The sequence below is a fragment of the Pyrgilauda ruficollis genome, unplaced genomic scaffold, assembly GCF_017590135.1.
Source record: "Pyrgilauda ruficollis isolate IOZ18807 unplaced genomic scaffold, ASM1759013v1 scaffold2, whole genome shotgun sequence".
NCBI classification, from domain to species: Eukaryota; Metazoa; Chordata; class Aves; order Passeriformes; family Passeridae; genus Pyrgilauda; species Pyrgilauda ruficollis.
The window spans coordinates 28,112,224-28,133,388 of record NW_024519206.1 but is presented as its reverse complement, the minus strand read 5'-3'; the positions used below and the strand labels follow the sequence as shown (position 1 = coordinate 28,133,388).

The following is a 21,165-nucleotide window of genomic DNA, read 5'->3' as shown; positions in this document are numbered from 1 at the left end:
AAATTAAAATTTCCCACGGAAAACACCCATAAAATATGAGAACTCTTCTTGCACATGGAACTTAGACAATATGTGTTCTGCATTTTTTAAAGCGCAAGCATTGGTAGCTTGTTTTCTAGTGAAAAGGAGTATGATAAAGTGTAGCAAGTTTTCAGATGGAAAAATTGCATAGCTTCGCATACCAAAACATTTAGGGGAATTATGAGAAAGATTTGAAATTATATTATTAAATATTTCACTTTATTAATTTCCATCATATTGCTTCTTAAGAGCACAAGTCCCACATGGAATCAGCCTTTGGCAAACTAAAAAAAGCTTTATAATTTTCAGTTGTGATACAATTTACAAGAGAGTGAAGTCTGCAGTTCCTTGACTAGATTGGACAGAATAGCAGCAACACCATTATTAGGGGATAGTAATATTTCTTCCCTACAAATATCTCAGGCTACATCTACAAGTATTCCTACTTAAGATGATTGAAAGTTAAACTTTTTCTCTCGCAGCAGCAGACCTGACTGCAAATGACCCACAAGCAGATGCACTATTCTAGATCCAGCATGCCCTTAGCTTAAGTATCCCCCTATACTGCAGCCAGCACTAGCACTCAGTGAATTGTGACATATAAAATTATCTTACCAAATGTTGATAACAGTGAGGTCCACAAGGCTTATTATCTAATGCTGTTTCTGTATTCTTTCGCTTATAAGTATTGGGAGTTGCATGGAATGCTGTTGAATCAAAACATCACATTTTTAAGTTTTCGTATAAAAATACGTTAAATATATAACCTCAAACTGCACCGAAAACACGAGGTTACCAAGACTTCACTAAAACCAGAATAAAATACTAACAAATGGAATAAATAAATAATAAAATAAACCCCATGTAGTGACATATGACTTACCACTTAAATACACAGAGACAGCACATAGGTAAGTTTCAATATCATGGAATGGTTTGAGTTGGAAGGGACCTGAAAAATCAACTCCTCTCTGCCATGGGCAGGAACACCTTCCACTAGACCAGGCTGATTAAACCCCATCTAGCCTGGCCTTGAACATTGTCAGGGATGAGGCAGCCACAGCTTCTCTGAGCAACCAGTTCCAGTGTCTCACTTCCCTCATGGTGAAGAACGTCTTCCTTACATCAAATGTGAACCTATACTCTTCCACTTGAAAGCAATTGTGCCCTTTTACATCAACAAAGGCAATCATCACGTTCATTTCATGTATGAAGGAAGATTTGGTGTATCACCCTTTCCAACAAAAGAACAGACTTTACTTTATTATCATGTTAAACAGAATTTTTCAGGGCTTCTCCTATTAATGATCAGCTCTTCAATGTGTAAGATTCAAGTTGTTAAATTCCTATCTTGTCAAAAAATCCAACCCACTTCACATTTTCGTCAGTGAGAAGGACACAAACGCATTTTTGCTCTATTAGTTTATCAGCACTCCAGCTAAGCTGACAGGATTTAATAATTCAGTTCCTGTATCCCAGCTGCAGGGTAAAAACAAGTTAGCATTGCACAGTCACTCTGGATAAGTGAGCCAAGTCTGCACCTCGCAGAGAAGTGTCTGGTGCTGTATCTGAGAGACTCTGTACAGCTCTGACAAAGCTGCAGAACAGTGACTCAGAAAGGAGCAGAACAGGGTATGTTACACATGCAACACGAGCACCTTGATAACAGGAGGGCAGAGTTTCCTACCCACTCTCTTTGCCAGAGCCAGCTCTCCTCCCGGGCAACCCCAGCAGGGTGTTTTCAGGGAGAATGACTTTTCACCGTTTTCTGGAAGTCTTGGGAACTCCTCTGTACCTCTCACAGAGCTTTCCTGAAGCCTGGAAAACCTGCCACTAGACTCTCACCAAAACTCATACATTCAAGTCCCACATTATATTAGGAGTTTTTTGAGATACTGTCATTAGTTTTCTCCAATTGTCTTTTTAAAAACAACTCATCTGTGCTCAAGGAAAAAATACTTTGTTTTTTAGAGAGAGAGAGATAGATATCAATAAATACTTTTTCCCTCTAAATGTGTAAACAGTGGCATACAGAGCTGCAAGGAACAGAAATGAAGAATTGACTGAAATTTAAAAAGAAGACAATACTCAGTGCTAGCTGTCTGTTTGCTAATGCTCCATGAAGGCCCAGAAAAGATGCTCAACTTAAAATGTGCAATTTCCAAACTATGCAGAAGCACTTATGCTGCAGTTTTACCACAGCTGCAGTTGGGTAACTGTAACTTACAGTGAAGGTTTTAAAAATTCAGTGAATAAAAAGTGCTAATATGTTCAAAATTAAAGCAGAAATCTCTCCCCTCCTACCCATATTAATCTAAAAGGGCTGTTCCACACCACCACTTCACACATCTCCTTCATTAGGCCATTTCCTATTCATTTCATTTCCAGATCATGCTCAAGGCTTCTCTCTCTCTGTCCACTAAGCTTTTTAAATGCTCTTCCTTCCCTGTTAAAGCATGTGGGCAGAGCTCATTCTTCCCAGACAAGCTTTTAAAAGCAAACTTCATTTCAGTGGTCTTGTTTGCAGCATAGCTCTGCAAACACCTGTTTTGGCAGCAGTGGGGAGGGTGACCAGTTCTGTCTTGGAACCTTGGAAACACTTCATGTTTCCCTCCCATAAAGGAGGGTGAGTTGAAAAATCAAATAGTAAGTTCTATAATATTGTGCCTGTATTAATGATAGCAGCAGATGGGAACCCCCCAGGAAAGCAATGTACTCTTCCAAGGCTTTCTTAAAATGGCATAAACAAAAATAAAAGTAACAATAAGTAAATATCACATCCCTTTCTCCAGACAAATATATATTTTATAAATCTGGAAGCACAAAAAAGCTTTAAATTTGCTATATATGGGCGTATAGATATGTAAAAATTATTTACAAGCAAGTATAGGAATATAATTTATGTATATTGTTGCCATTAGTGCTCTTTCATCCCCCAGATTTAGTTAAAAGCTTTTATTGCTACACCACTTCTCATGTTTCACGTATCTTTCAAGTGTTCATATACTCTGTAGATAAAATATGTTACACTTTGTTACAGTAAGAAGCCATGCAATTTAATGCCAAGCTATTTCACCTTTTTCCATCTTCTAAGAAACAATGAGATAATGGGAGCCCTTTACCCAAAAGTGGGAGGGAAAAACTCCCATGTTTTTCAACACTGCATCCTTAAATTTGCACAGTATACCATTTCATTAAAGATTTTTTTCCACTTAACTGTTTTACCTTCTCTTCATACCACAAGGAAAATAATTTTTCAGCAAGGCAAAAGAACACTGAGGCGTTTGCAAGCCATGATCTATACCAGACTCCTGCAATGTACAGAAATTAAAGGCATTCTTTCTACATGTCACTTGCAGATGCAATCATTTCTCTCTCAAATTCATTTGTGCAAGGTCCTAAAATGAGTATTTTTTTTTTTTAAAAACTGTTTTCCTTTAGAAAATTAAGAAATTAGCTTGTAATATAATGAAACAAACCAAACTTTGTTATTTTTAGACTCATGAGACCTCAAAACCAGGCTACATCTGATACTTACAATTAGGATCATCTTGTGTTCAACTATTTAAAAAACACCCAACATGGTACAGTAAAGACAACTACAGTAAAAGTCTACCACCTCTATTGCGAGGTATTTTTTTGAGAAGACTTGTTATAAAGAAAGGACCCAGGATAAGAATAAAACTATTTGTATAGCTGTATTGTGAATTTTTAATATATCAGTAGTAATCTTTTTCAAAAGAAAAATCACAGAAAACTTGGTAGAATTTCCTAAACACCTAAAGTCTGTATTTCTTTAATCATTTCCTTAAGAGAAATCATTCTAACATGGTATCCCTGAGCATGTTTTCTGTCTTCAAGATTTATTATCTGTCTCATCCCCAATGGGCTCAACTTTCATTTTCCATAATGTGAAAGTACACAGGCAACAGTTTAGCCTGAAATGTACATTTGCTTCATAGTCAAGCTATTTGGGAAATTCTCCCTACCTGATATTTTTCCTTCTTCTAAATTCTTTGTTAGTCCAGACATTTAGGCATAATTCCTTGCTGTCAGCAAATGAAGTCGGTACACAAGTTTTTTCAGTTATGTCATCACCTGCATATAAAGGGATTGCCAGGTCGTCAAGGGGACTTGACACGTTAAAAATCTAATGATAACTTTTCCTATATTTAACTCAAATGTTCTAGAACAAAGATTGGAAACTCCACAAAATAAGGCTAATCTTAACAAAAATAGAATCTAAGAGGGGGAAATACAAAAAGCAAAAGCAGACCTAATAGAATTCCTGGTTTTTTTTTTTAGTTCTCTATGCCTTCTCCAGAGATTTAAACCTTTCAAAGTACCAATGTGATCACTGTAGCCCACCACATTACCAAAGTAATTCATCAAAAATGTCATCTGTAGAAGCCAGGACATCATCCCACAGCACTTGGCAAGTGCATGAAACAGAACATAGAGGCAACTGTCAAAATGTAATAAAAGTTAAATTGTTGCAGAGACACTGAAAATTGCTACTGCAGCCTTCCAATAACCAAAGCATTCTTTTTAACTTTTTTTTTTATGAGTTACTTATTCCAAGCAATGAGCTGGGTGAATTTTGACCAACAGTCTTAAAATTTCACAGAAAACAAAGAGGCCAAACAACTGACTCTCTGTTTTTAACAAAAAGATTCCGTGCTCTAGACAGACACGCAGACAGACAGACACGCAGACAGAAAACAATCCTCTTTCCTTGGTATAAACTACAGACAAAAAGAAAAGGAAGCAATGCATCCAAAGCAGTGGGCAGTCATTGTTGCAGTGGAATCTGGGTATGATTTCAGGGAGTGGCAACTGAAGCATCGGTTTACTACCTTCAGGGTCCAGCACTGAGCCCACACAGCGAAGGTCAAGATATCTCTTTGCGGTGATTACATACCCAATATGTTATCATCAGTGACAAGGAATGAGCTGCACAGGCTGTCACAAAGAGCACTGCCATAGCCATCCATTGCACCCTCCATCTGACACAAAGGTAAGTCCTGAATGCTCCCACAGTGAAAGTACTATGCATCCCTCTTTCTGTCATGGCTGGCCCTGAAATTCTGAAGGGATGATTTCAACTTTGGTCACTTTTAAGTAGGAGGCACAGTTTAAATAAAGCCTTGGACATACACCACTTTGGAAAGAATTCCAACTTGCTTAAGGGACATATCAAAAGTCACCAGCAACAAGAACTTAGTAATCTTTTAGTATAAACACTTTGTCTTCATTCTCAAGATTATGAACACTGAGAAGGAAGGCACAGTGCTTTTGGCTTAAAGGATGCTGCTGATATGAGAACTGAAGTCTTTCAAGCAGTGACATGGCTCTGGACATCCTCACTGGCTGAACCTGCCACCCAAGAACATGTCAGAAAGTCTAAGACTGTGAACCCATTCTTCACAGCACTTTTATAAAAAAAGTCTCTCAGAACTGGTGCCTCAGAACTGTGGTCTGGTAAAGTAGCAGGTACGCAGCAGGTAGTCAGCAAAACCTTTCAGTTGTACTTCTATCAGTCTGCAAAAAATGGCCATGAAAGGCAAATATATGTGTGTTTTAGAAGAGCAACCATCTCCACTGAAAAACGAAAAGTCTATAAAATCATTGAGAAAAATTAGTAAAATCACTGCAGCAGAAATATCTCAAGTCTTCAGTGGTGCCACTAGAGTAAGCCTGTCCTCACTATGTCCAGACAATGCTATTTTGTTGACTTAATCAAAACTGGCCCCCAGTAGTCTGCTAGACTATTAAGAACGTCAAGAACTCCTAAAACCCCTGCCAGACAAACCAACTGCTAACAATCAGCATACAGCTTCACTCCCCTGTCCCACAGACTAGGGCTGCACACAGCACTTCTTAGAATGAGCATCCAGGCAACTAAGACACCACAAGACCTACAGCTCCACAGAAAACACCATGTTGAAGCTGGCTGGTCAAGGCAACAGCTTACTCCAGAAACTTACTGTTCCTGAACATTATGCAGAAGTAACAACTTCCTTTATTTTTTTGCATTTTCTAGCAAGGCCTGTCAACAGAATATAAGGAGAAAGTGAAACTAACAGACCTAACTCCAAAATGCCCAAGTACTAAAGGAACAAGGAACATGAAAAGCTTCCCCCCTCCCCACCATCTGAGAACAACTCCAATTCCTCCTCAAACTGAAGGGCAACCAAGGGATATGAAAAAGCAGCAGCACTGTGCAAAGCCTTCAGTGTGGAGTACAAACACAGGCAGATTTTGCATGTGTGCTGGATGAGGAGCTGCTGACAAAGCACAAGGATTCCCAAATGAACATGCATGCGCACTCACAGTGGAACATGCAAATGAACAGCTAAGTCAAAAGCGAAAATTAATTTGGTAGAGAGGGCATCACAGTATACTGCTACAAGTTGAAACCACTTCATATTTGGCTGTTAGTTTCCCCTTTACATTTAACTCTCTGTCCAGAACAATTGTCTCAAGTAGCACTTCAGAATCTCTTCACACTTTGCAAGTGAAAGCCAACATCACTGCTAAGCTTTCGTCAGCTTGTTGGCCCAAAACAATGGGGCAACATAAAAGCAGTTCAGGGGAAAGGACATCACAATTTCTAAAACTCAACTCTCTGAAACTATTGTTCAAATAACCAAGAACAACTAATGCGGCTAGAAAGTAACATAGCAGAATAAAAGAGAAAACTGTTCATGAGTGTTCATTCTCCTTAGTGGAAAATGAAGCAAGCCTGATGAATAACCAGGATTTTTTATGGAAAAATCTATCCCATTCTCCATGCACAAATTGAGAAAGTGTAACACATAAACAATAGTAGAAAACACTGTAGTTTTCTTGCAGACTATATAAAAAGTGAAGTGATGTTACAGATTGGTCCTGGAGTCAGGAATTCTATACAAAGTCCTAAATGCAAAAAGAATAACAAACTACCCACACAGGTGCATTCGTTTTTCTGAGGTATAGTTTCCACTGCAAAATAATGTCAACATGTACAAGCTCTTTTCATAAACTTTAGAGATATTCCTGCTTTTATTTTTTCTTCTCTCTCCTTCCTTCTGCATTGGACCTTATGGTACTTTTAAGTCTCCTGACATAGAAAAAACAGTAAGACATTTACGAGCACACTTTAACTGTACTTACGATGTAAGAAGCAATCGTATTTAAAACAGCGCCTACAGAAGAGTGTGTGAAAGGAGTGCAGGCTTTGCTCCCTCTGAACAGATTTAGCATTTGGTCCATCTATGTTCGGTGTGCACTCAGGAGGAAGAGCTCCAGGAAGCTGCTGCTCAGTAAGTTCTTTGTATCTTTAAAGCAAAACAATAGAACTTATTTATTGAATATCTTTTTTTTTAAATAAAAGTGGTTTTTATTCCAGTACCACTCTGCATTTTCAATGACAACTTAAAAAAAAACCCTAAGAAATTTATGTGTCAGCTAAAAAGGTCAATCTGTTAGTGACATGACAAGTTATTAATTCTATACTCATTAATACAAATTGACTAGGAAATAATACATTTGTTTTCAAGACCATCACGACCTTGTACATAGTATCAATAAAAAGGAGTAGTATGAGCATCATAGTATCATCATAGTATCATCCAAAAAGGAGATAAGACTTTTTTTTTAGCAGTAGCTTTTATCACCTCAAAAAATAACAGATTATTAGACACATATAAGCACCCACTTTTCAATATTTTAAAGGGAAGGCTAATAAACATTTCTGTATTGTTTGACTTGGGGGAAAGAGCCAAAACCCTTTCAGTGTTACTTGCAGAAGTTACACAAATGCCATAGAACTAGCTGCAAGGGAAACCATTCCTAATGAACCAATATTTAATGAAGGATTTATTTTATAGAGGAATCTTTGTTTCATAAAGCAACACAGCAATATACTCTACAAAATACATTCTTACTTCTCTTTCAATTCTTCTGCAGTACCCTTGTCTGGAAACATTGAGGAAATGGCTTCAAATATTTTGTCAGAAGGAAATCTCCGAGGTGGGTGGGTTTCTTTCTCTGTCAAGGAAGAAAAAAATTTTGGAAAACAGAAAAATCTATTTCTGCTCCTTTGCTACCTCAAGAAGGTGTTCAGAGAAAGGGAGTGTTCGCCAAAATTCTAATGTAAAAAAGAAATAAAGATTTTTATTTCCAAATCACTTACAATTTTAACTGTGTTACGTGATTTTTCCTAATGAGAAAAACCTACTGGTAAAATTCAGATAGATCATTATTTCACCAGCAGATGGAGACGGAAATTCAGAACTCTGCCTGCTTTAGAATGATACATCATTTTCTGAGGAGTACCAAAGCATTTATCAGACAGATACCTGACTGATTTTTGGTGCATGTGACTGCCCCAGTATGCCAATTAACAAAAATGGGCAAAAGTGCCTCTCACGGTGTTCTCAATAGAAATGTTGAACTAAATGACAAAACAAATTATGAAAATTATGCTACTTTAGACCTAAAAACTATCACATAGGAAGATGGGTTTGAACAAAAGTATTGAGTGGTTAAATAAAACATTTGGGTTTAATTTTTAAAGTCTGCAGATAGACATACCCATCCTGTTACCTTCCCGATCTTTTTGCTTGTCATCTCTTTCATCAGGATTGTCATCTCCATCATCATCATCTTCATCATCACTATATTGACCAAGGGCATTGACCAACTCAACAAATATTTCATCATTGATAAATCCACATTCTGAAATCCAGCAAAATTGGGAGTGAACAAAAAAACACAAGGTATATATGAGGTATTTTTAATCCTTCCTACACTTTAATTAAACTAAGGCAAATGCTGTCATTTATGAAAAGCAATTTTGTAGTTTTCCCCTCTTAAACAGCAGTGTGTAAACCAAGACCACTTTAAAAAGCTCATTATCCACTTCTTAGACTAACAATAGGGAATGAAAGAAGAAAAATTCCCACAATTTTTTTTTCCCAACTCCATGTGCTATGTACATATATAAATCTCTCTTCCTTGTAAGATAAAAAAATACTACCAGCTACATTATTTAAAAGATTTTATGGCAGAATCCCAGTTCCAACATGGTCAGGGTTAAGCCAGTCTGGAAATGCATGCTAATAGTCTATAAACCAATCCTTAGGCAGCTAAGGAATCTCCAGAGAGATTTTTGGTTGATCATTCCTTAGCATCTACTTCCCACAATGGTTGATCATTCCTTAAAATCTACTTCCCAGAATGGTTGATCATTCCTTAGCATCTACTTCCCAGACCCCACTGGCTGGGTGATAAAAAAGAATACATCATATACAAAAAATTCAAGAGAAAACTAAATTTTACATATAATTTATTAGATTATATTCTGCATATATCTATTTATCAGTTTATATTCTACTGTGACATTCAGATGGCAAAACAAATTAAACAATAAGACATTTCTGCACAAAGGAAAAATCATAGTTAGCGCTGACAAGAGACTATTTTTCAAAAAAAAAAAAACAAAACAAAACATGAACTATGTGGGAACTGTAGTGCTTATTACCATCCTTTTGAACCTGGACTAGGTTTGCATGTCAAAATAACTTGACAGAAAATAAGACTTTTATTACTACGTAGACAATGAAAACACCACTCGGATGTTTTAAATAGACTCTTAATATACACACATAGGTTAGTACAAATTGTCTCCCAAAAGTGCAATTACAGAGCTAGTTTAGAATTCTGACTCTTACACGGGAATGCCTCTGGATTACAGATTCCCACAGTATTTACATTTAATTACATTCACATAGCACAAATTATTGGGAGACTAAATAAAGTCTATTTCTAATGTATTTTATATAATAACATAATAACAGTAATCACCATCATAAACACGCATCTCAGGATGCTCAAACAGGACTAATTTTAAAGCTAAATTCCTTTAATAATAAGTTAAAACAATAATAGAAGACATTTAGTAGTAACATCATCATTTTGACATAACCAGTTTTCTGACAGGGAAATCAGCAATCAGTAAATGTGTAAAAATACCCAAAGGCCAAAGCCCACAAACATTCCATGTTTCTTATGAAATACAAAGGCACCAGCTATAGTGAGGACATGAACAAGTCTAGTAGGGCTGAGTAGCATTTATTACTGAATCACAAGCTTAACCTTCATGAATGGTACATGATGAATTCAAAAAGTGTGGTTCTCTTTCTCAGACGCGTCAGCATTGACAGGAATATGATTAATTTTAAGAAGCTGCTCTCTGTTTGAGAGAAGGGGTGGAGTGTGTGGGCAATATCTCTGAGAAGGGGAAATCACAGTAGTCATGAGAAACCTGTACAAGGGAAGCTGAGGCTTCTATAAGCCAGTTCTGAGGGAGCCCAGAGCAAGTGAAGTCGCCACTTCACTGAGAGTTTAGCAAAGTGAAGGGCAGATTACACTGCAGGTAGTCCAGCTCCCACACAGGAGAACAGATAAACTACACCTCAGAATAAGTATATGTAATACTTCTGTACCAACAGAAGGATACCACTTTGCTCTATAAGCTGATTTACAGAGAGGGGGTTTTTAAATAGCTAGCAAGTTCCTTAAAGAAAGGAAGGAAATAAAACCCCACAAACTTACAAGAGGTTACTCTGTTGAATCACATTTGCAAATGTTGTCATTATCAGAGTTTTGCATAATCATCCTGCCCACTTTCTGCTAGGCAAGACACATACCCACATCACAATATCATATTCCAAAGCTCTGAGCACAAAACTGAATACCAAGAACCACTGTATAGTATAAGGAAAAAGCTAATGTGCTTAATTTCTCCACACTACTGCTTAAAACTTTGCAGCCTAATGAAAATGCAGAATACATTTAAATAAGGAAGCCTGTTATACCCAATGTTTACACAATGCAGAAGTTGTAGAGATACTACTGTAACAATCACACATCAAGCCCTTAAGCAAAACTACAACAATAATTTATGTAGGAAGAAATGATTAGTATACCTGAGTGTTTGGGCTCACCTCTGTCTCCATGCACCTTCCCATCATAATTCTTGATCAGTTCTTCAATAAAGGTACCATCCTGGTCAAGCACTTCATCTCCCATATACGGAATGTTATGTAAAACAGTTTCATCCTCTACCTAGGAACAACAGTGATAACCAAACCACTTTAAATTGTGCTGTCAAGTGACCATTTCTGCATTGTTTTTCACTATCTACAGGACTCTGCCTACAATAGTAAATTAACTAGCTTCACTGCCTTAGCACATTTACCATTAAGTAGAAAAACAAAACCCTCAATGGCTTTCAACAATTTTTTGCATTCTTGGTGGCTGGCTCAAAATATTAAAAGTAGCTCCTAATCTTAAGGTTAGCAGAGCGTTTCCACAAAGTTTCTAATATGGAAACTCATTAAGTTATCTGGCTTTGGGAAGCTTGCATTTGGTAAATTCATTCATCCTCTCTTGGTTCTCTCTTACAGTAATGTAGGAAAGCACAATGGGAACCACCCTTTCATTGTTTCCCCAGAGATAAGAAAATATGCTACAAAAAGATTCTAAATTAATGTTGTTTAAAGAGCAAACAGAGAAACATGCCTGAAAATTTAATCTGAACTCCACTGTCCCTTTTTTTGACTGCATATAGACTAAATGCATTAATACTCCCATGTTTTATCAATAGAATTTACGGACCTTGATACTCAGCATCTTCCAATAGTACAAAAGAACCTTCTATTGTTAAAATAAAAAAAACAAACTTTCCTGCTGATCATGATTCTGTACTCATCCAAAATATCCAAACACTGTTGAATTGAAAGCAAGGAGAAAAAGGTGTGAAAAAATGGTGTATGTATACTGATAAAAAAACTGTTGTTTAAACCACTTCATAATAATTATTATCAAAATAACTAGTCAGCAAAGGTGGTCCTAAACAAAATCATGCGACAAAGATTTGCAATAAGCTAAGCTTTTCCAAAAGTCAAATACCTATATCAGAAATCTAATGCTATGGCTTCTGCACACAGTGAAGTTAATCTGAAAAAAAAAGGGCATACTCAGATATGAGAATAACCATTATGGAGGGAGACTATTTCAGGATTTAGTTCCCTTTATTCCACAAGAACTACTATTCTGTTACAAATATGTTGGTTGATTGCCTTACATTGAAGCATTCATGAAAACATGAAAACATTCTCACTACACTAATTTGATACTTTGCAATAAAACCACATTTGTTAATGGCCACAAAAGACAATAGGTCACCTGAATTAAATAAACTTCACAGCAAGATTTTGGAGATACTTAAGTACATTGAGGACAAATTCAGTTTGCAAAGTTATCTTTATTTTATTTGGGGGAGCTTATTACTGCCCTATTACCAATAGGTAAAGTATGGAAGGTAATTGGCAACAGATTTTGCAGGCATGCTTCAAAAATGGCAAAATTAACACCTCCCTTTTCTCCATACCTTTCTCCTCCCTACATTTGTTCAAACTTACCATAAAATTCTGTTGAAGGGGAGACCAAGAGTACATTATAGGCACAGAAGCAACAGCATTGAGAGTCTTCAGTGGGATGACTTGTTTTGGAAAATCAATGTCACTGGTAACAGAGCACTGAAATAAGAAGTTGAAGTTACACTTACATAGCAACATCAAGAAAAAAACCAAACAAAAATAAATCACAGAACACTCTACCATGTAAAAAATTCAAAGAGTTTCTCAAAATTAGGAATATTAACCTTTGAAAAATACATCAATTTTTTAAAGCATAATAGGAAAAATAGTTTTAGCAAGAGAAAAGAACCTCAAGCATTATTTCTATGTCAATATATTTGCTAATAAATCATGACTGCATTTTTCCACTTATTATTAAGTGGTTGTGATAGTATTTTACTCAGACTATTCAACCTACAATACAAATTAGTTTTGGTATCTCAAAACAGATTTAGTACCTGTTGCTGCTGCTACACTGATGTTAGTGTATTCACTCAGACCATCTGAGGGGCAAGTGAATTCCCCTGGCTTCAGATCAATACACTGCAGAAATCATGTATTATTTATGTTATAAAAATAAATAAAATTTTACTTTAATGCCAGCAAGACATCTTATATAAATAAAAACTCCATGTCTTTTTAATTCCTGCCTTGTTTCCCAATTATTGTCTGTTTATCCTATCCTCAAGCCTTCCATCATGCTCTCTGCTTGCAAAGGAAAAATGAAAATTAATTCTTAGTATGTAACTCTGGATAGACCAATCAATTTTTCAGCTACAGGACTTCTGTTTTGGATATTCAGAGATTTATGTAGCCTTCAAAGGATAAACAATCCATAGAGATACAGACAACAATTAGGTTATTCTTGCATCTAATCAACAATTAACAAACACAGATCAACTTTTCTCAAATACTTGAACTGCAGTATGAAGAACTCTGGGAAAAAAGTTATAAGCAAAAGCAGACAGGAACATACAGAAAGCTAGGAGATGTACAACAGAGAAGATTTGGAGGTAGGTAAAACAAAGTTTAGAACAGCTATCATAGCTACCTGAAAGGAAAAAAGGAAGTGGAGACAAAAGATCTTTCTCCTTTCCAGAAGGGAAAGATGAACAGAGCTTCACATTTCTAAAGAAATACACAAAGTAATGTAACAAACAATATACAGAGACAGTACCCCGGCAGAATGACACAAGCCAGATTTATTTCTTTCCTTTTTAATCTGCAGCAAATGAAATTAGATTTCTGCTGTGTATATTAATATTCTAGGCACCATCCAATGCTACTGCTTCATTCCCATTTCAGGTTAATGTTTAATTTTCTAGCTAGCAGCCACCTAGCATATTTTTCATGTATTTTTTAAAGCAAAATACAAAAGTAAAAGAATTAATTACTTTTCTCTTTGGAACTAGAAGTCTCTGGCTGACAAATGGGCTACATCAAAGTGACTCAGTTTGGTGCTCAGGCTCAGTTACACTGCTCTGTTGTTCTGGTATGGAACTCAGGTTGATGCCAGGTAGGCCTGCACAGGGCATGTTATGGTCTCCACTTGATGCTGACTGTCACCAGCAATGCCCTGCACTCTTCACCAAACACAGGAAGGCTCTCACACAACCTTTCTATCTCTAGCCAGTGTCTTATGCAACTCTGAAGAAATTCAGCATACTAAGAAAAGAAGATTTTTCAAGTAGTCTTTTACAGTCCCCAGCATTTTTTCATCTCACTTCTCTCACTATAAATTATGGCAACCTTAAATCAAGCATTAGAGTTCTGATTCATGAGACGGAGACTGGATTGAATGTAGTAATTAGTGTGCTCTATCAATACAGGCAGGAAATTAACATGAAGAATAGTGAACACCATGCTTGAAAGAAAAGAAAAAAGAGGAACAATCTTCTACCAGCGAAATAAAAGTGAAAATTGGATGTGTATCTGTGTCAATTATTATCAGTTCTAATCCCACACAATAGTTATAGAGCTGTACATGAATAATTGCATATTCAAGAACATTTAAAGGATAACACACCAAGGTCCTCTCCTTCTTGCATTTGAACACACATGCACAGAAATGCACTTCTGTGACACACTCCCACTCCCCAGTTCTCCACTAAACTTTTAAGGACAAGAAACTCTGCAAATTTATTTGCAGATAAAGTGCTTTGGTTTGCTTTTTTTAACCTATTCACAGCAAAGTCTTTTCATTCTCACCCTCCTGAAAAGAGTTCACTTTTCAGATTATTACAGATAAACACCTTCAAACTTGTTAAGTGTGAAGAAATGCCTAAGAGCAAGTTAAAAATAAGGTAAATTAAGCTGGGATGAATATAGAGAGCTGGAATGGGCTTAAATCACTGTTGAAGCTACCACAACACAGAACACAATCCTGAGTAACATGCTCTAGGACGACCCTGCTTGAACAGGAAAGCTGCACTAGATGACATCCAGAGGTCCCTTTCAACCTTACCAATTCTGTGGAAACCATTTTAGGTTTAGGCATTTAGCTCAAATTATGCCACAACTATGGAAGTGTTTTTCACAAATTTAGCACCCAGTCTGCTTGTGCAACACAAGGATTCATTACTCTAACTCCAACAGGAGCAAGACTAAACTCCCAGTACCACGCAGACAGAACAGTTTTCTTAAAGGATGCTGAGGTATGATCCAATCATTATCAGAAATAAAGAAGTTTCACTTTTGTGTGTCATTCAAAGCAGGTAACCTGCTACATATTTATTCCTTTGCAAAAGTCATATTATCAAAGTACACAATACATAAATTATTTAAGAGACTCATACAAAACACATTGAGCTGCCAAGTCATATCATGCTGAAAAAAAAAATACAAAGAACAGCCAACTTTCCAGTAATAAAATGAAAACGTGCTAACAACCTTGTAAGTGGAATTACCACAACACATGTTAACCAACCTCCCTGGTCCCGCGCAATGAGCTCACAGAAGTCATGATGTGAACAGGCTGTATCCTACGTTGTTTCCATTCTTGATTTAAGATTTCAGTTCTTTCCAGTATCTTCTGACGATTAGAATTAAACATACTCTAAAAATTAACCACAACATTATAAATAAATGAAAGATTCTAAATTCATCGGATAGCATCTTAAAGCATTCTAACATTTAACCAGACATGTTATAACAAACAAAAGTGCTCAAAACATACAAATTTAGTTTAAACGTCAGAGAAGTTCAATATAGTTCATGATCTCTTTCTTCAATTCATACCATGTTCTCACATTTAGAGAGTCACACATTTAGCATGGAATTAAATTCTAAATTGAATTTGAAAGAGTCTGCAGCTAAAGAAGTTGCCATATAAGCTCTCCACAACCTCTTCTGATACTTAACATTCTTGACCCAATCACACATAAATGTATCATACATGTTTATAAGACCACAGAGTTAAGACAAGTTCTCAGTATCTTGACAAAGTATTCAATGAAATTGTTATAGCAAGTGTTAACTGAAGGACACAAACTACAGAAAATAATCAATACTTGTAAAACTTAATAAGCAATAGAACCAAAAGATAAAGTACCTTTACTTCATCGGCACGTCGGAACCTCTTGAGCTGCCTCAGTCTCATGTATTCTGATTTTACACGTTTTCTCCAGCAAATTGGTCCCTTCTCAGATTTTTTTCCTGTTTGACCCATGATTATCCTACAAGAGACAATGTCATGTTTGTATTACCAAATCTGACACTGCTGCTTACAGAAATTAAGATAGGAAAGCAACATTCCTTTAATATCTTTCATATTCAATTCCTTTAATTCCTTTTCAATCACACTCTTGCAATACCATCCCAGTCCAAGAGAAAAAAACAGAAAACTTATTTAAGTGATAGGCATCAGAAAACAGTAATTTTAATTGCAAATCAGTGGACCCTTTATATTTGCACTTCTAATGCCTCTATGCAAAAAGGTATCTGATGAATTCAAAGGGGTGAAGAGGAACAAATCAAGATTCCCACTGCAAAGACAAATGCTGGAATCATTGCAAGTAGCCTTGTAAATTAACTTTTGGAGAACTATCTTCACGGCAGGCAAACCTTTTCCTCCTTGCAGGAAGTGTTGTCTTCACTAAGACATCAACTCCTACAATAGACTTCTGGAGCTAACATCAAGTACAGAGGTACCCCAAGGATACTCAGTCCCCCCACCCAGCCACTCAAGCATGAAAAAGTTGTAGAAATTCAGGCAACGAGTTTTGAAACAGTCAGAATAAGAGACTTTGCTCTTTTCTCAAGTATTCTATAAGACCACAAGCTGCCCACTGATTCCACTTTACTGATCACCCTCCTAGTGCCAAGTGGTTCATTTTTACGTTACAGGACTGTTGGCAATGAAGCTGTATTTTTATGTTATATTCCAAATGCCTTGCTAGAATATGCCAATCTGCTCTGTATTTTTCAAAATCAAGGACCGTATGCTACAGCTATGCTGGCAATGACTATTTTGACAGCATCCTGAAACTAAACCACTACATCAAAGACAGGCTTCTTCTCAAGAGCTGCATTGTAAAACCTGCAATATTTCAGTGAAAAGCTCAAAATATCATTCATGTGGACTGAAAGGCTGAAATATCCAGTTGCCCAGGGCTAATACATTCTCAAACAAGCATAATCAGTTTGAGCAGAAACAATTCCAACCCTTCTAATTATCAAGGCAGGTTAACAGGAACAGAGGTGTCATCTTTGGCCTCAAATCCAATGCCCACTGCTACCTTCAAGGGCCCCACACTACAGCTCCCCTAACAGTCATAGGTACAGCTTTATCCAAGTTACTGGAAGCTTACTGCTCTATCTTCAGCAGTTCTGTAGAGGTCAGATTTGAGTTCTATCAGACTTTATGATGATGATGAGAGGGAGAAATCAATACAGAACCTGTTTATTCTCAAGACTATGCATTCATTTACAGTGAACAAAAAGGCAGTAAGTCTATAAAAGCCTGAACCCCTTTTCATGCAAATCTTAATAAGATTTAAAGTAATATTTTGCAAGAAAAAATGTTGGGGTTTTAGATTTAGGATTAAAAAATAATTGACAAACAAATAGCAGAATTTCCAACACAAATCATGGAAAACACCCTTTGAGGAAAGAAGACACGGGATACAAATAACTACATGATGTACCTGACTAGACAGAGGGTGAGGACATTTATCTCACCATGGGGAGATAAATCTGGAACAAACTATCAAACACAGTTGCCCTGCGTCCATGCACAAGACAACAAGTAAAACCCACTTGTACCTCATTTACTACAACCTTAGCGGTTACAAAAGATAAAAAATGAAGTGATACTTAAAAAAATAATCCTAGACCATTCATGTTTGAACACAGACAAGATAATCAGTGACTCAAAGTTCATTATGATACTGACTAAAGAGCAGCACAAAAGCATTATGAAGTACAGAAAAAACTCTGTATCATATGCTGAACTAGGCAAAGTAAAAACATTGAAAAACAACCCGTTAACTGGAAATAAATTAGACAGAATAAGTACCATTAAATAACAGACAACCTCAATTTGTAACAGTACAGAACATCAAAATTGCTTCAGTTATGATTCAGCCAAAAGACATGGAAAAAACATTAATGAACTCAAAAGATAAATGAAAGCTCAGCTGATGATACTGAAATAATATAGCCCATAAAACTGAAACACAAATTACATTTACTTGCTCTAATACTACCCCAACCACAGCACTTCTTATTCTAGTTTCCTGGATAAAAACAAATGACTCCAGCTTAAAAAAAATAGCTTTCTTGACTGAAATTAAATTGCCAGATAAGCCCTGCTCATCAGAAGCAGATCTATACAGAAATCACATAAAATTGGATTAAAAACAACAACAAACAGACAAACCAAACAGAATTTCTTTCTTTCACACAATTTAAGTACAGTCCCAAGAAGACCTGAGAGAAATACAACCCCTTTAATTAAAGTTAAAAAAAAAAAAAACCAATGTATTAATTTTCCCAGCAATGAACATCATAGCTACCTGTTATATTAAAATGGTAACAAAATAATACTTCATAAGATTAGTACTTCCTTTTAAAACAGCATAACTTACACTAGGGTTATTCATCTGAAAACAAACATGACTTTTAAGAACACTGTCCTCTTGCACTAGTTTCCAGTTGCTATCTGGGGTACAGCACAGACAACTTAATGGTCAAGTCACTAAATTAACATGTGATAGAAAATGAAAAAATCTGCACTGTTGCTTACATCAAGTTATGGCAAGAAAAATTCTTCTACAGAAAGCCAAAATATTAATGTGCAACAATCAGTGGGATATACATCATACATTAAGTCCAATGTGTATAAACAGATTAGAAACTACATCTTAAATGGTAAGCCCATATTAAGAGAAAAAGCACTTAGTGGAAAGGAAGCTTATGCACAGAGAATATAGAAAAATTATATCTAGGGGGAAAAATATGTCTTGGATGCATGTTTGTAAAAACTTTTCAGAGACTGTCAAAATTAATATATTACTGGTATCTGAGCAGCAGAGCCAAGTGAAGCGTGTTTGTACTTTCAGGCAGTCTAACATAACCAAAGTAGAATTACAGTGTTGCTAACACATGTACTGCGGTAGGAGAGAATTGGTTTTGTGTCCCAAATCTCAGAAGAAAGTACAGAACGAAAATAAACCAAGGCGGGGGGACTGGCCAGGAAGAGCATATTCAGAGAGTTAGTTCTCATACTGCTATTGATAATCTTCACATTAGGACTACAGACAAATGCCATTGATAATTTCTCATGTCAGTTCAAAGGTCATCCCCAAAACTTTAAATTTAAGAAGCTAGACCTGAGAAACAGGGATAAGAAGTTTCCCAGGCAAGGACAGCCAGTGTTGGGGAGCAAAAAACATGAACTATGAAAGTAGGGTGCTGTACTCTACTTCCCATCCCTGAAAGCAAAAGTAACTTGGAGAATTAAAAGACTTCAGGGAAACATCAACGACATCCCTGGGGCAAGTTCAGGGTGGTAGATGCTGTCACAAGTACACATACTAGTGGTGTACTTGCCTAGCACCTGTGTGTTAGACAAACCTCTCCCAAATCACTTTCTTGTGCACATAAACAACAGAACTGGTACTCTGAACTGTAACAGACTACACAGTTCCCACTTTGCTAGGTAGGACAAAAAACCACACATTTTCCTTAAACTACATTGTATGGGAGTCACAGCTAGAACTGCAGAGCAGAGAAGCTAGTGAATGTTAAGATCAATGTCAGAACTAGCCAACTTTTCAATAAAGTTTCAGAATATTCCGTACAGGAGCCGAAGTGGCACAAGCTAAATCCCATCTGTCTCAGAATGGTTAAGTCTTTCTTAAGACAGCACAGTTTGAAACAGTTTCCATTTAATAAATAAAACATGATACTGATTATCTTAGTGCAATGGTCTGATTCCGAGAGCCCTTAGGCCTTGTCCCTCTTCTCCATTCCCATTTCCCCTTCTGAATCTCACCAGTTGTTTGTATTGTTTTAAAATCTTATTCTTTGCCATTTTTTAATCCTTTTGAATAAAATGGTCCAGAGAAACCATCTAACTGCCAAAGAGCCAAGTCTTGAGAAGTCCTATCCAAAAAAAAAAAGAAAAGAAAAAACTATGTAGCAGCCAAGTAAGTTATTTATGGGCAGAGTATTGCCTCTCCAGAAGAAATACAAAGAAAGCAAGCAGAACTCCAAAGAGCAGTGATACTGTTTCTAGAGAAAGCTCTTCTCCCAAAGCGCACTATCACTTCCATGCACAATCTCAGCTAACCCAGGCAGATCTCACCTGGCATCACAGGAAGGAGGGAAACCTTGCCATAACTCCCTGGAACCCCTTTGCAGAGGAGAGAAAGCTGTGGGCTGTCTCATTCCAACTGGGCAATCACCCCAATGCCATGAGAAAAAAGGAATAATTTTACTAATGAGAGGACCAATGCTGTTCCAGACACCCACCAAGTACAAAAAAATAACAAAACTAGCCCCTCTTGAGGGGAAAAATAAAGGGGTACTAGGAATCAGAAATACTAAAGCCACCTAAACACAAATTTAAAAGAAAAACCTACAAGAAAATAGAAACAAAGACATAGGTGTTCTTGTCAGTTTCTACTCATACTCGCATGGCTGGAAATAAAAACCAAAAAAATGGCAGTGTCCTAAAGCATATACATTTGTTTTTTAAAGATACCCTGCTGAGCATTTCATAACACAACCCACATCTTTACAGTAAGTTTTTAAGAAAATTCATGCCTATAAGCTTAAATCAGGCAACCTTTACTTTCAGCAGACAAATTGTGTACAATACATCTAGGATTCACAATAAGACAAAGAAGTGTAGAACCATTTCAGCTCAAATTGCTCCTGTTTTGCCTACAGAACATAGAAATAGCCTTATTTAAAGACAACGTCCTATTTTTCTTTGATCATTTTGGCAATATCCATCAGTGACAGACAAGCACACAGATAATTCTCTAAATTAAGCAGACTATTCAAACAGTAATACAGCTGTCAAAAACTATATTTAAACTCCTCTGGCTGCCATGGCAAATTTCAGGAAAAAAGATAAATTAATGAAAATTTTCAACTAAGAAGCATGGGAGAACAAACGAGGGGGCCTGCCATTTTAAAAGAACACTACTGGTTTGCAATTGTAATAACA

At 36.6% G+C, this 21,165-nt stretch overlaps 1 protein-coding gene across 4 annotated transcripts in view; it reads right to left on the bottom strand.

Annotated features, from left to right (window-relative positions):
• EZH2 (enhancer of zeste 2 polycomb repressive complex 2 subunit) overlaps positions 1–21,165 on the bottom strand; it is a 50,712-nt gene that overhangs the window by 13,019 nt on the left and 16,528 nt on the right. The window contains exons 2-9 of one of the 4 annotated variants that reach the window (XM_041466145.1): positions 16,039–16,162; positions 15,415–15,543; positions 12,492–12,608; positions 10,995–11,133; positions 8,599–8,742; positions 7,950–8,052; positions 7,177–7,340; positions 637–728 (exon numbers count right to left, since the gene is read on the bottom strand). In XM_041466145.1, coding sequence (XP_041322079.1) covers positions 637–728; positions 7,177–7,340; positions 7,950–8,052; positions 8,599–8,742; positions 10,995–11,133; positions 12,492–12,608; positions 15,415–15,543; positions 16,039–16,155 — 1,005 coding nt within the window. In that variant the 5' untranslated portion in view covers positions 16,156–16,162. The remainder of the gene's footprint in view (positions 1–636; positions 729–7,176; positions 7,341–7,949; positions 8,053–8,598; positions 8,743–10,994; positions 11,134–12,491; positions 12,609–15,414; positions 15,544–16,038; positions 16,163–21,165) is intronic. The other 3 variants (XM_041466146.1, XM_041466147.1, XM_041466148.1) reach the window with 3 other exon arrangements.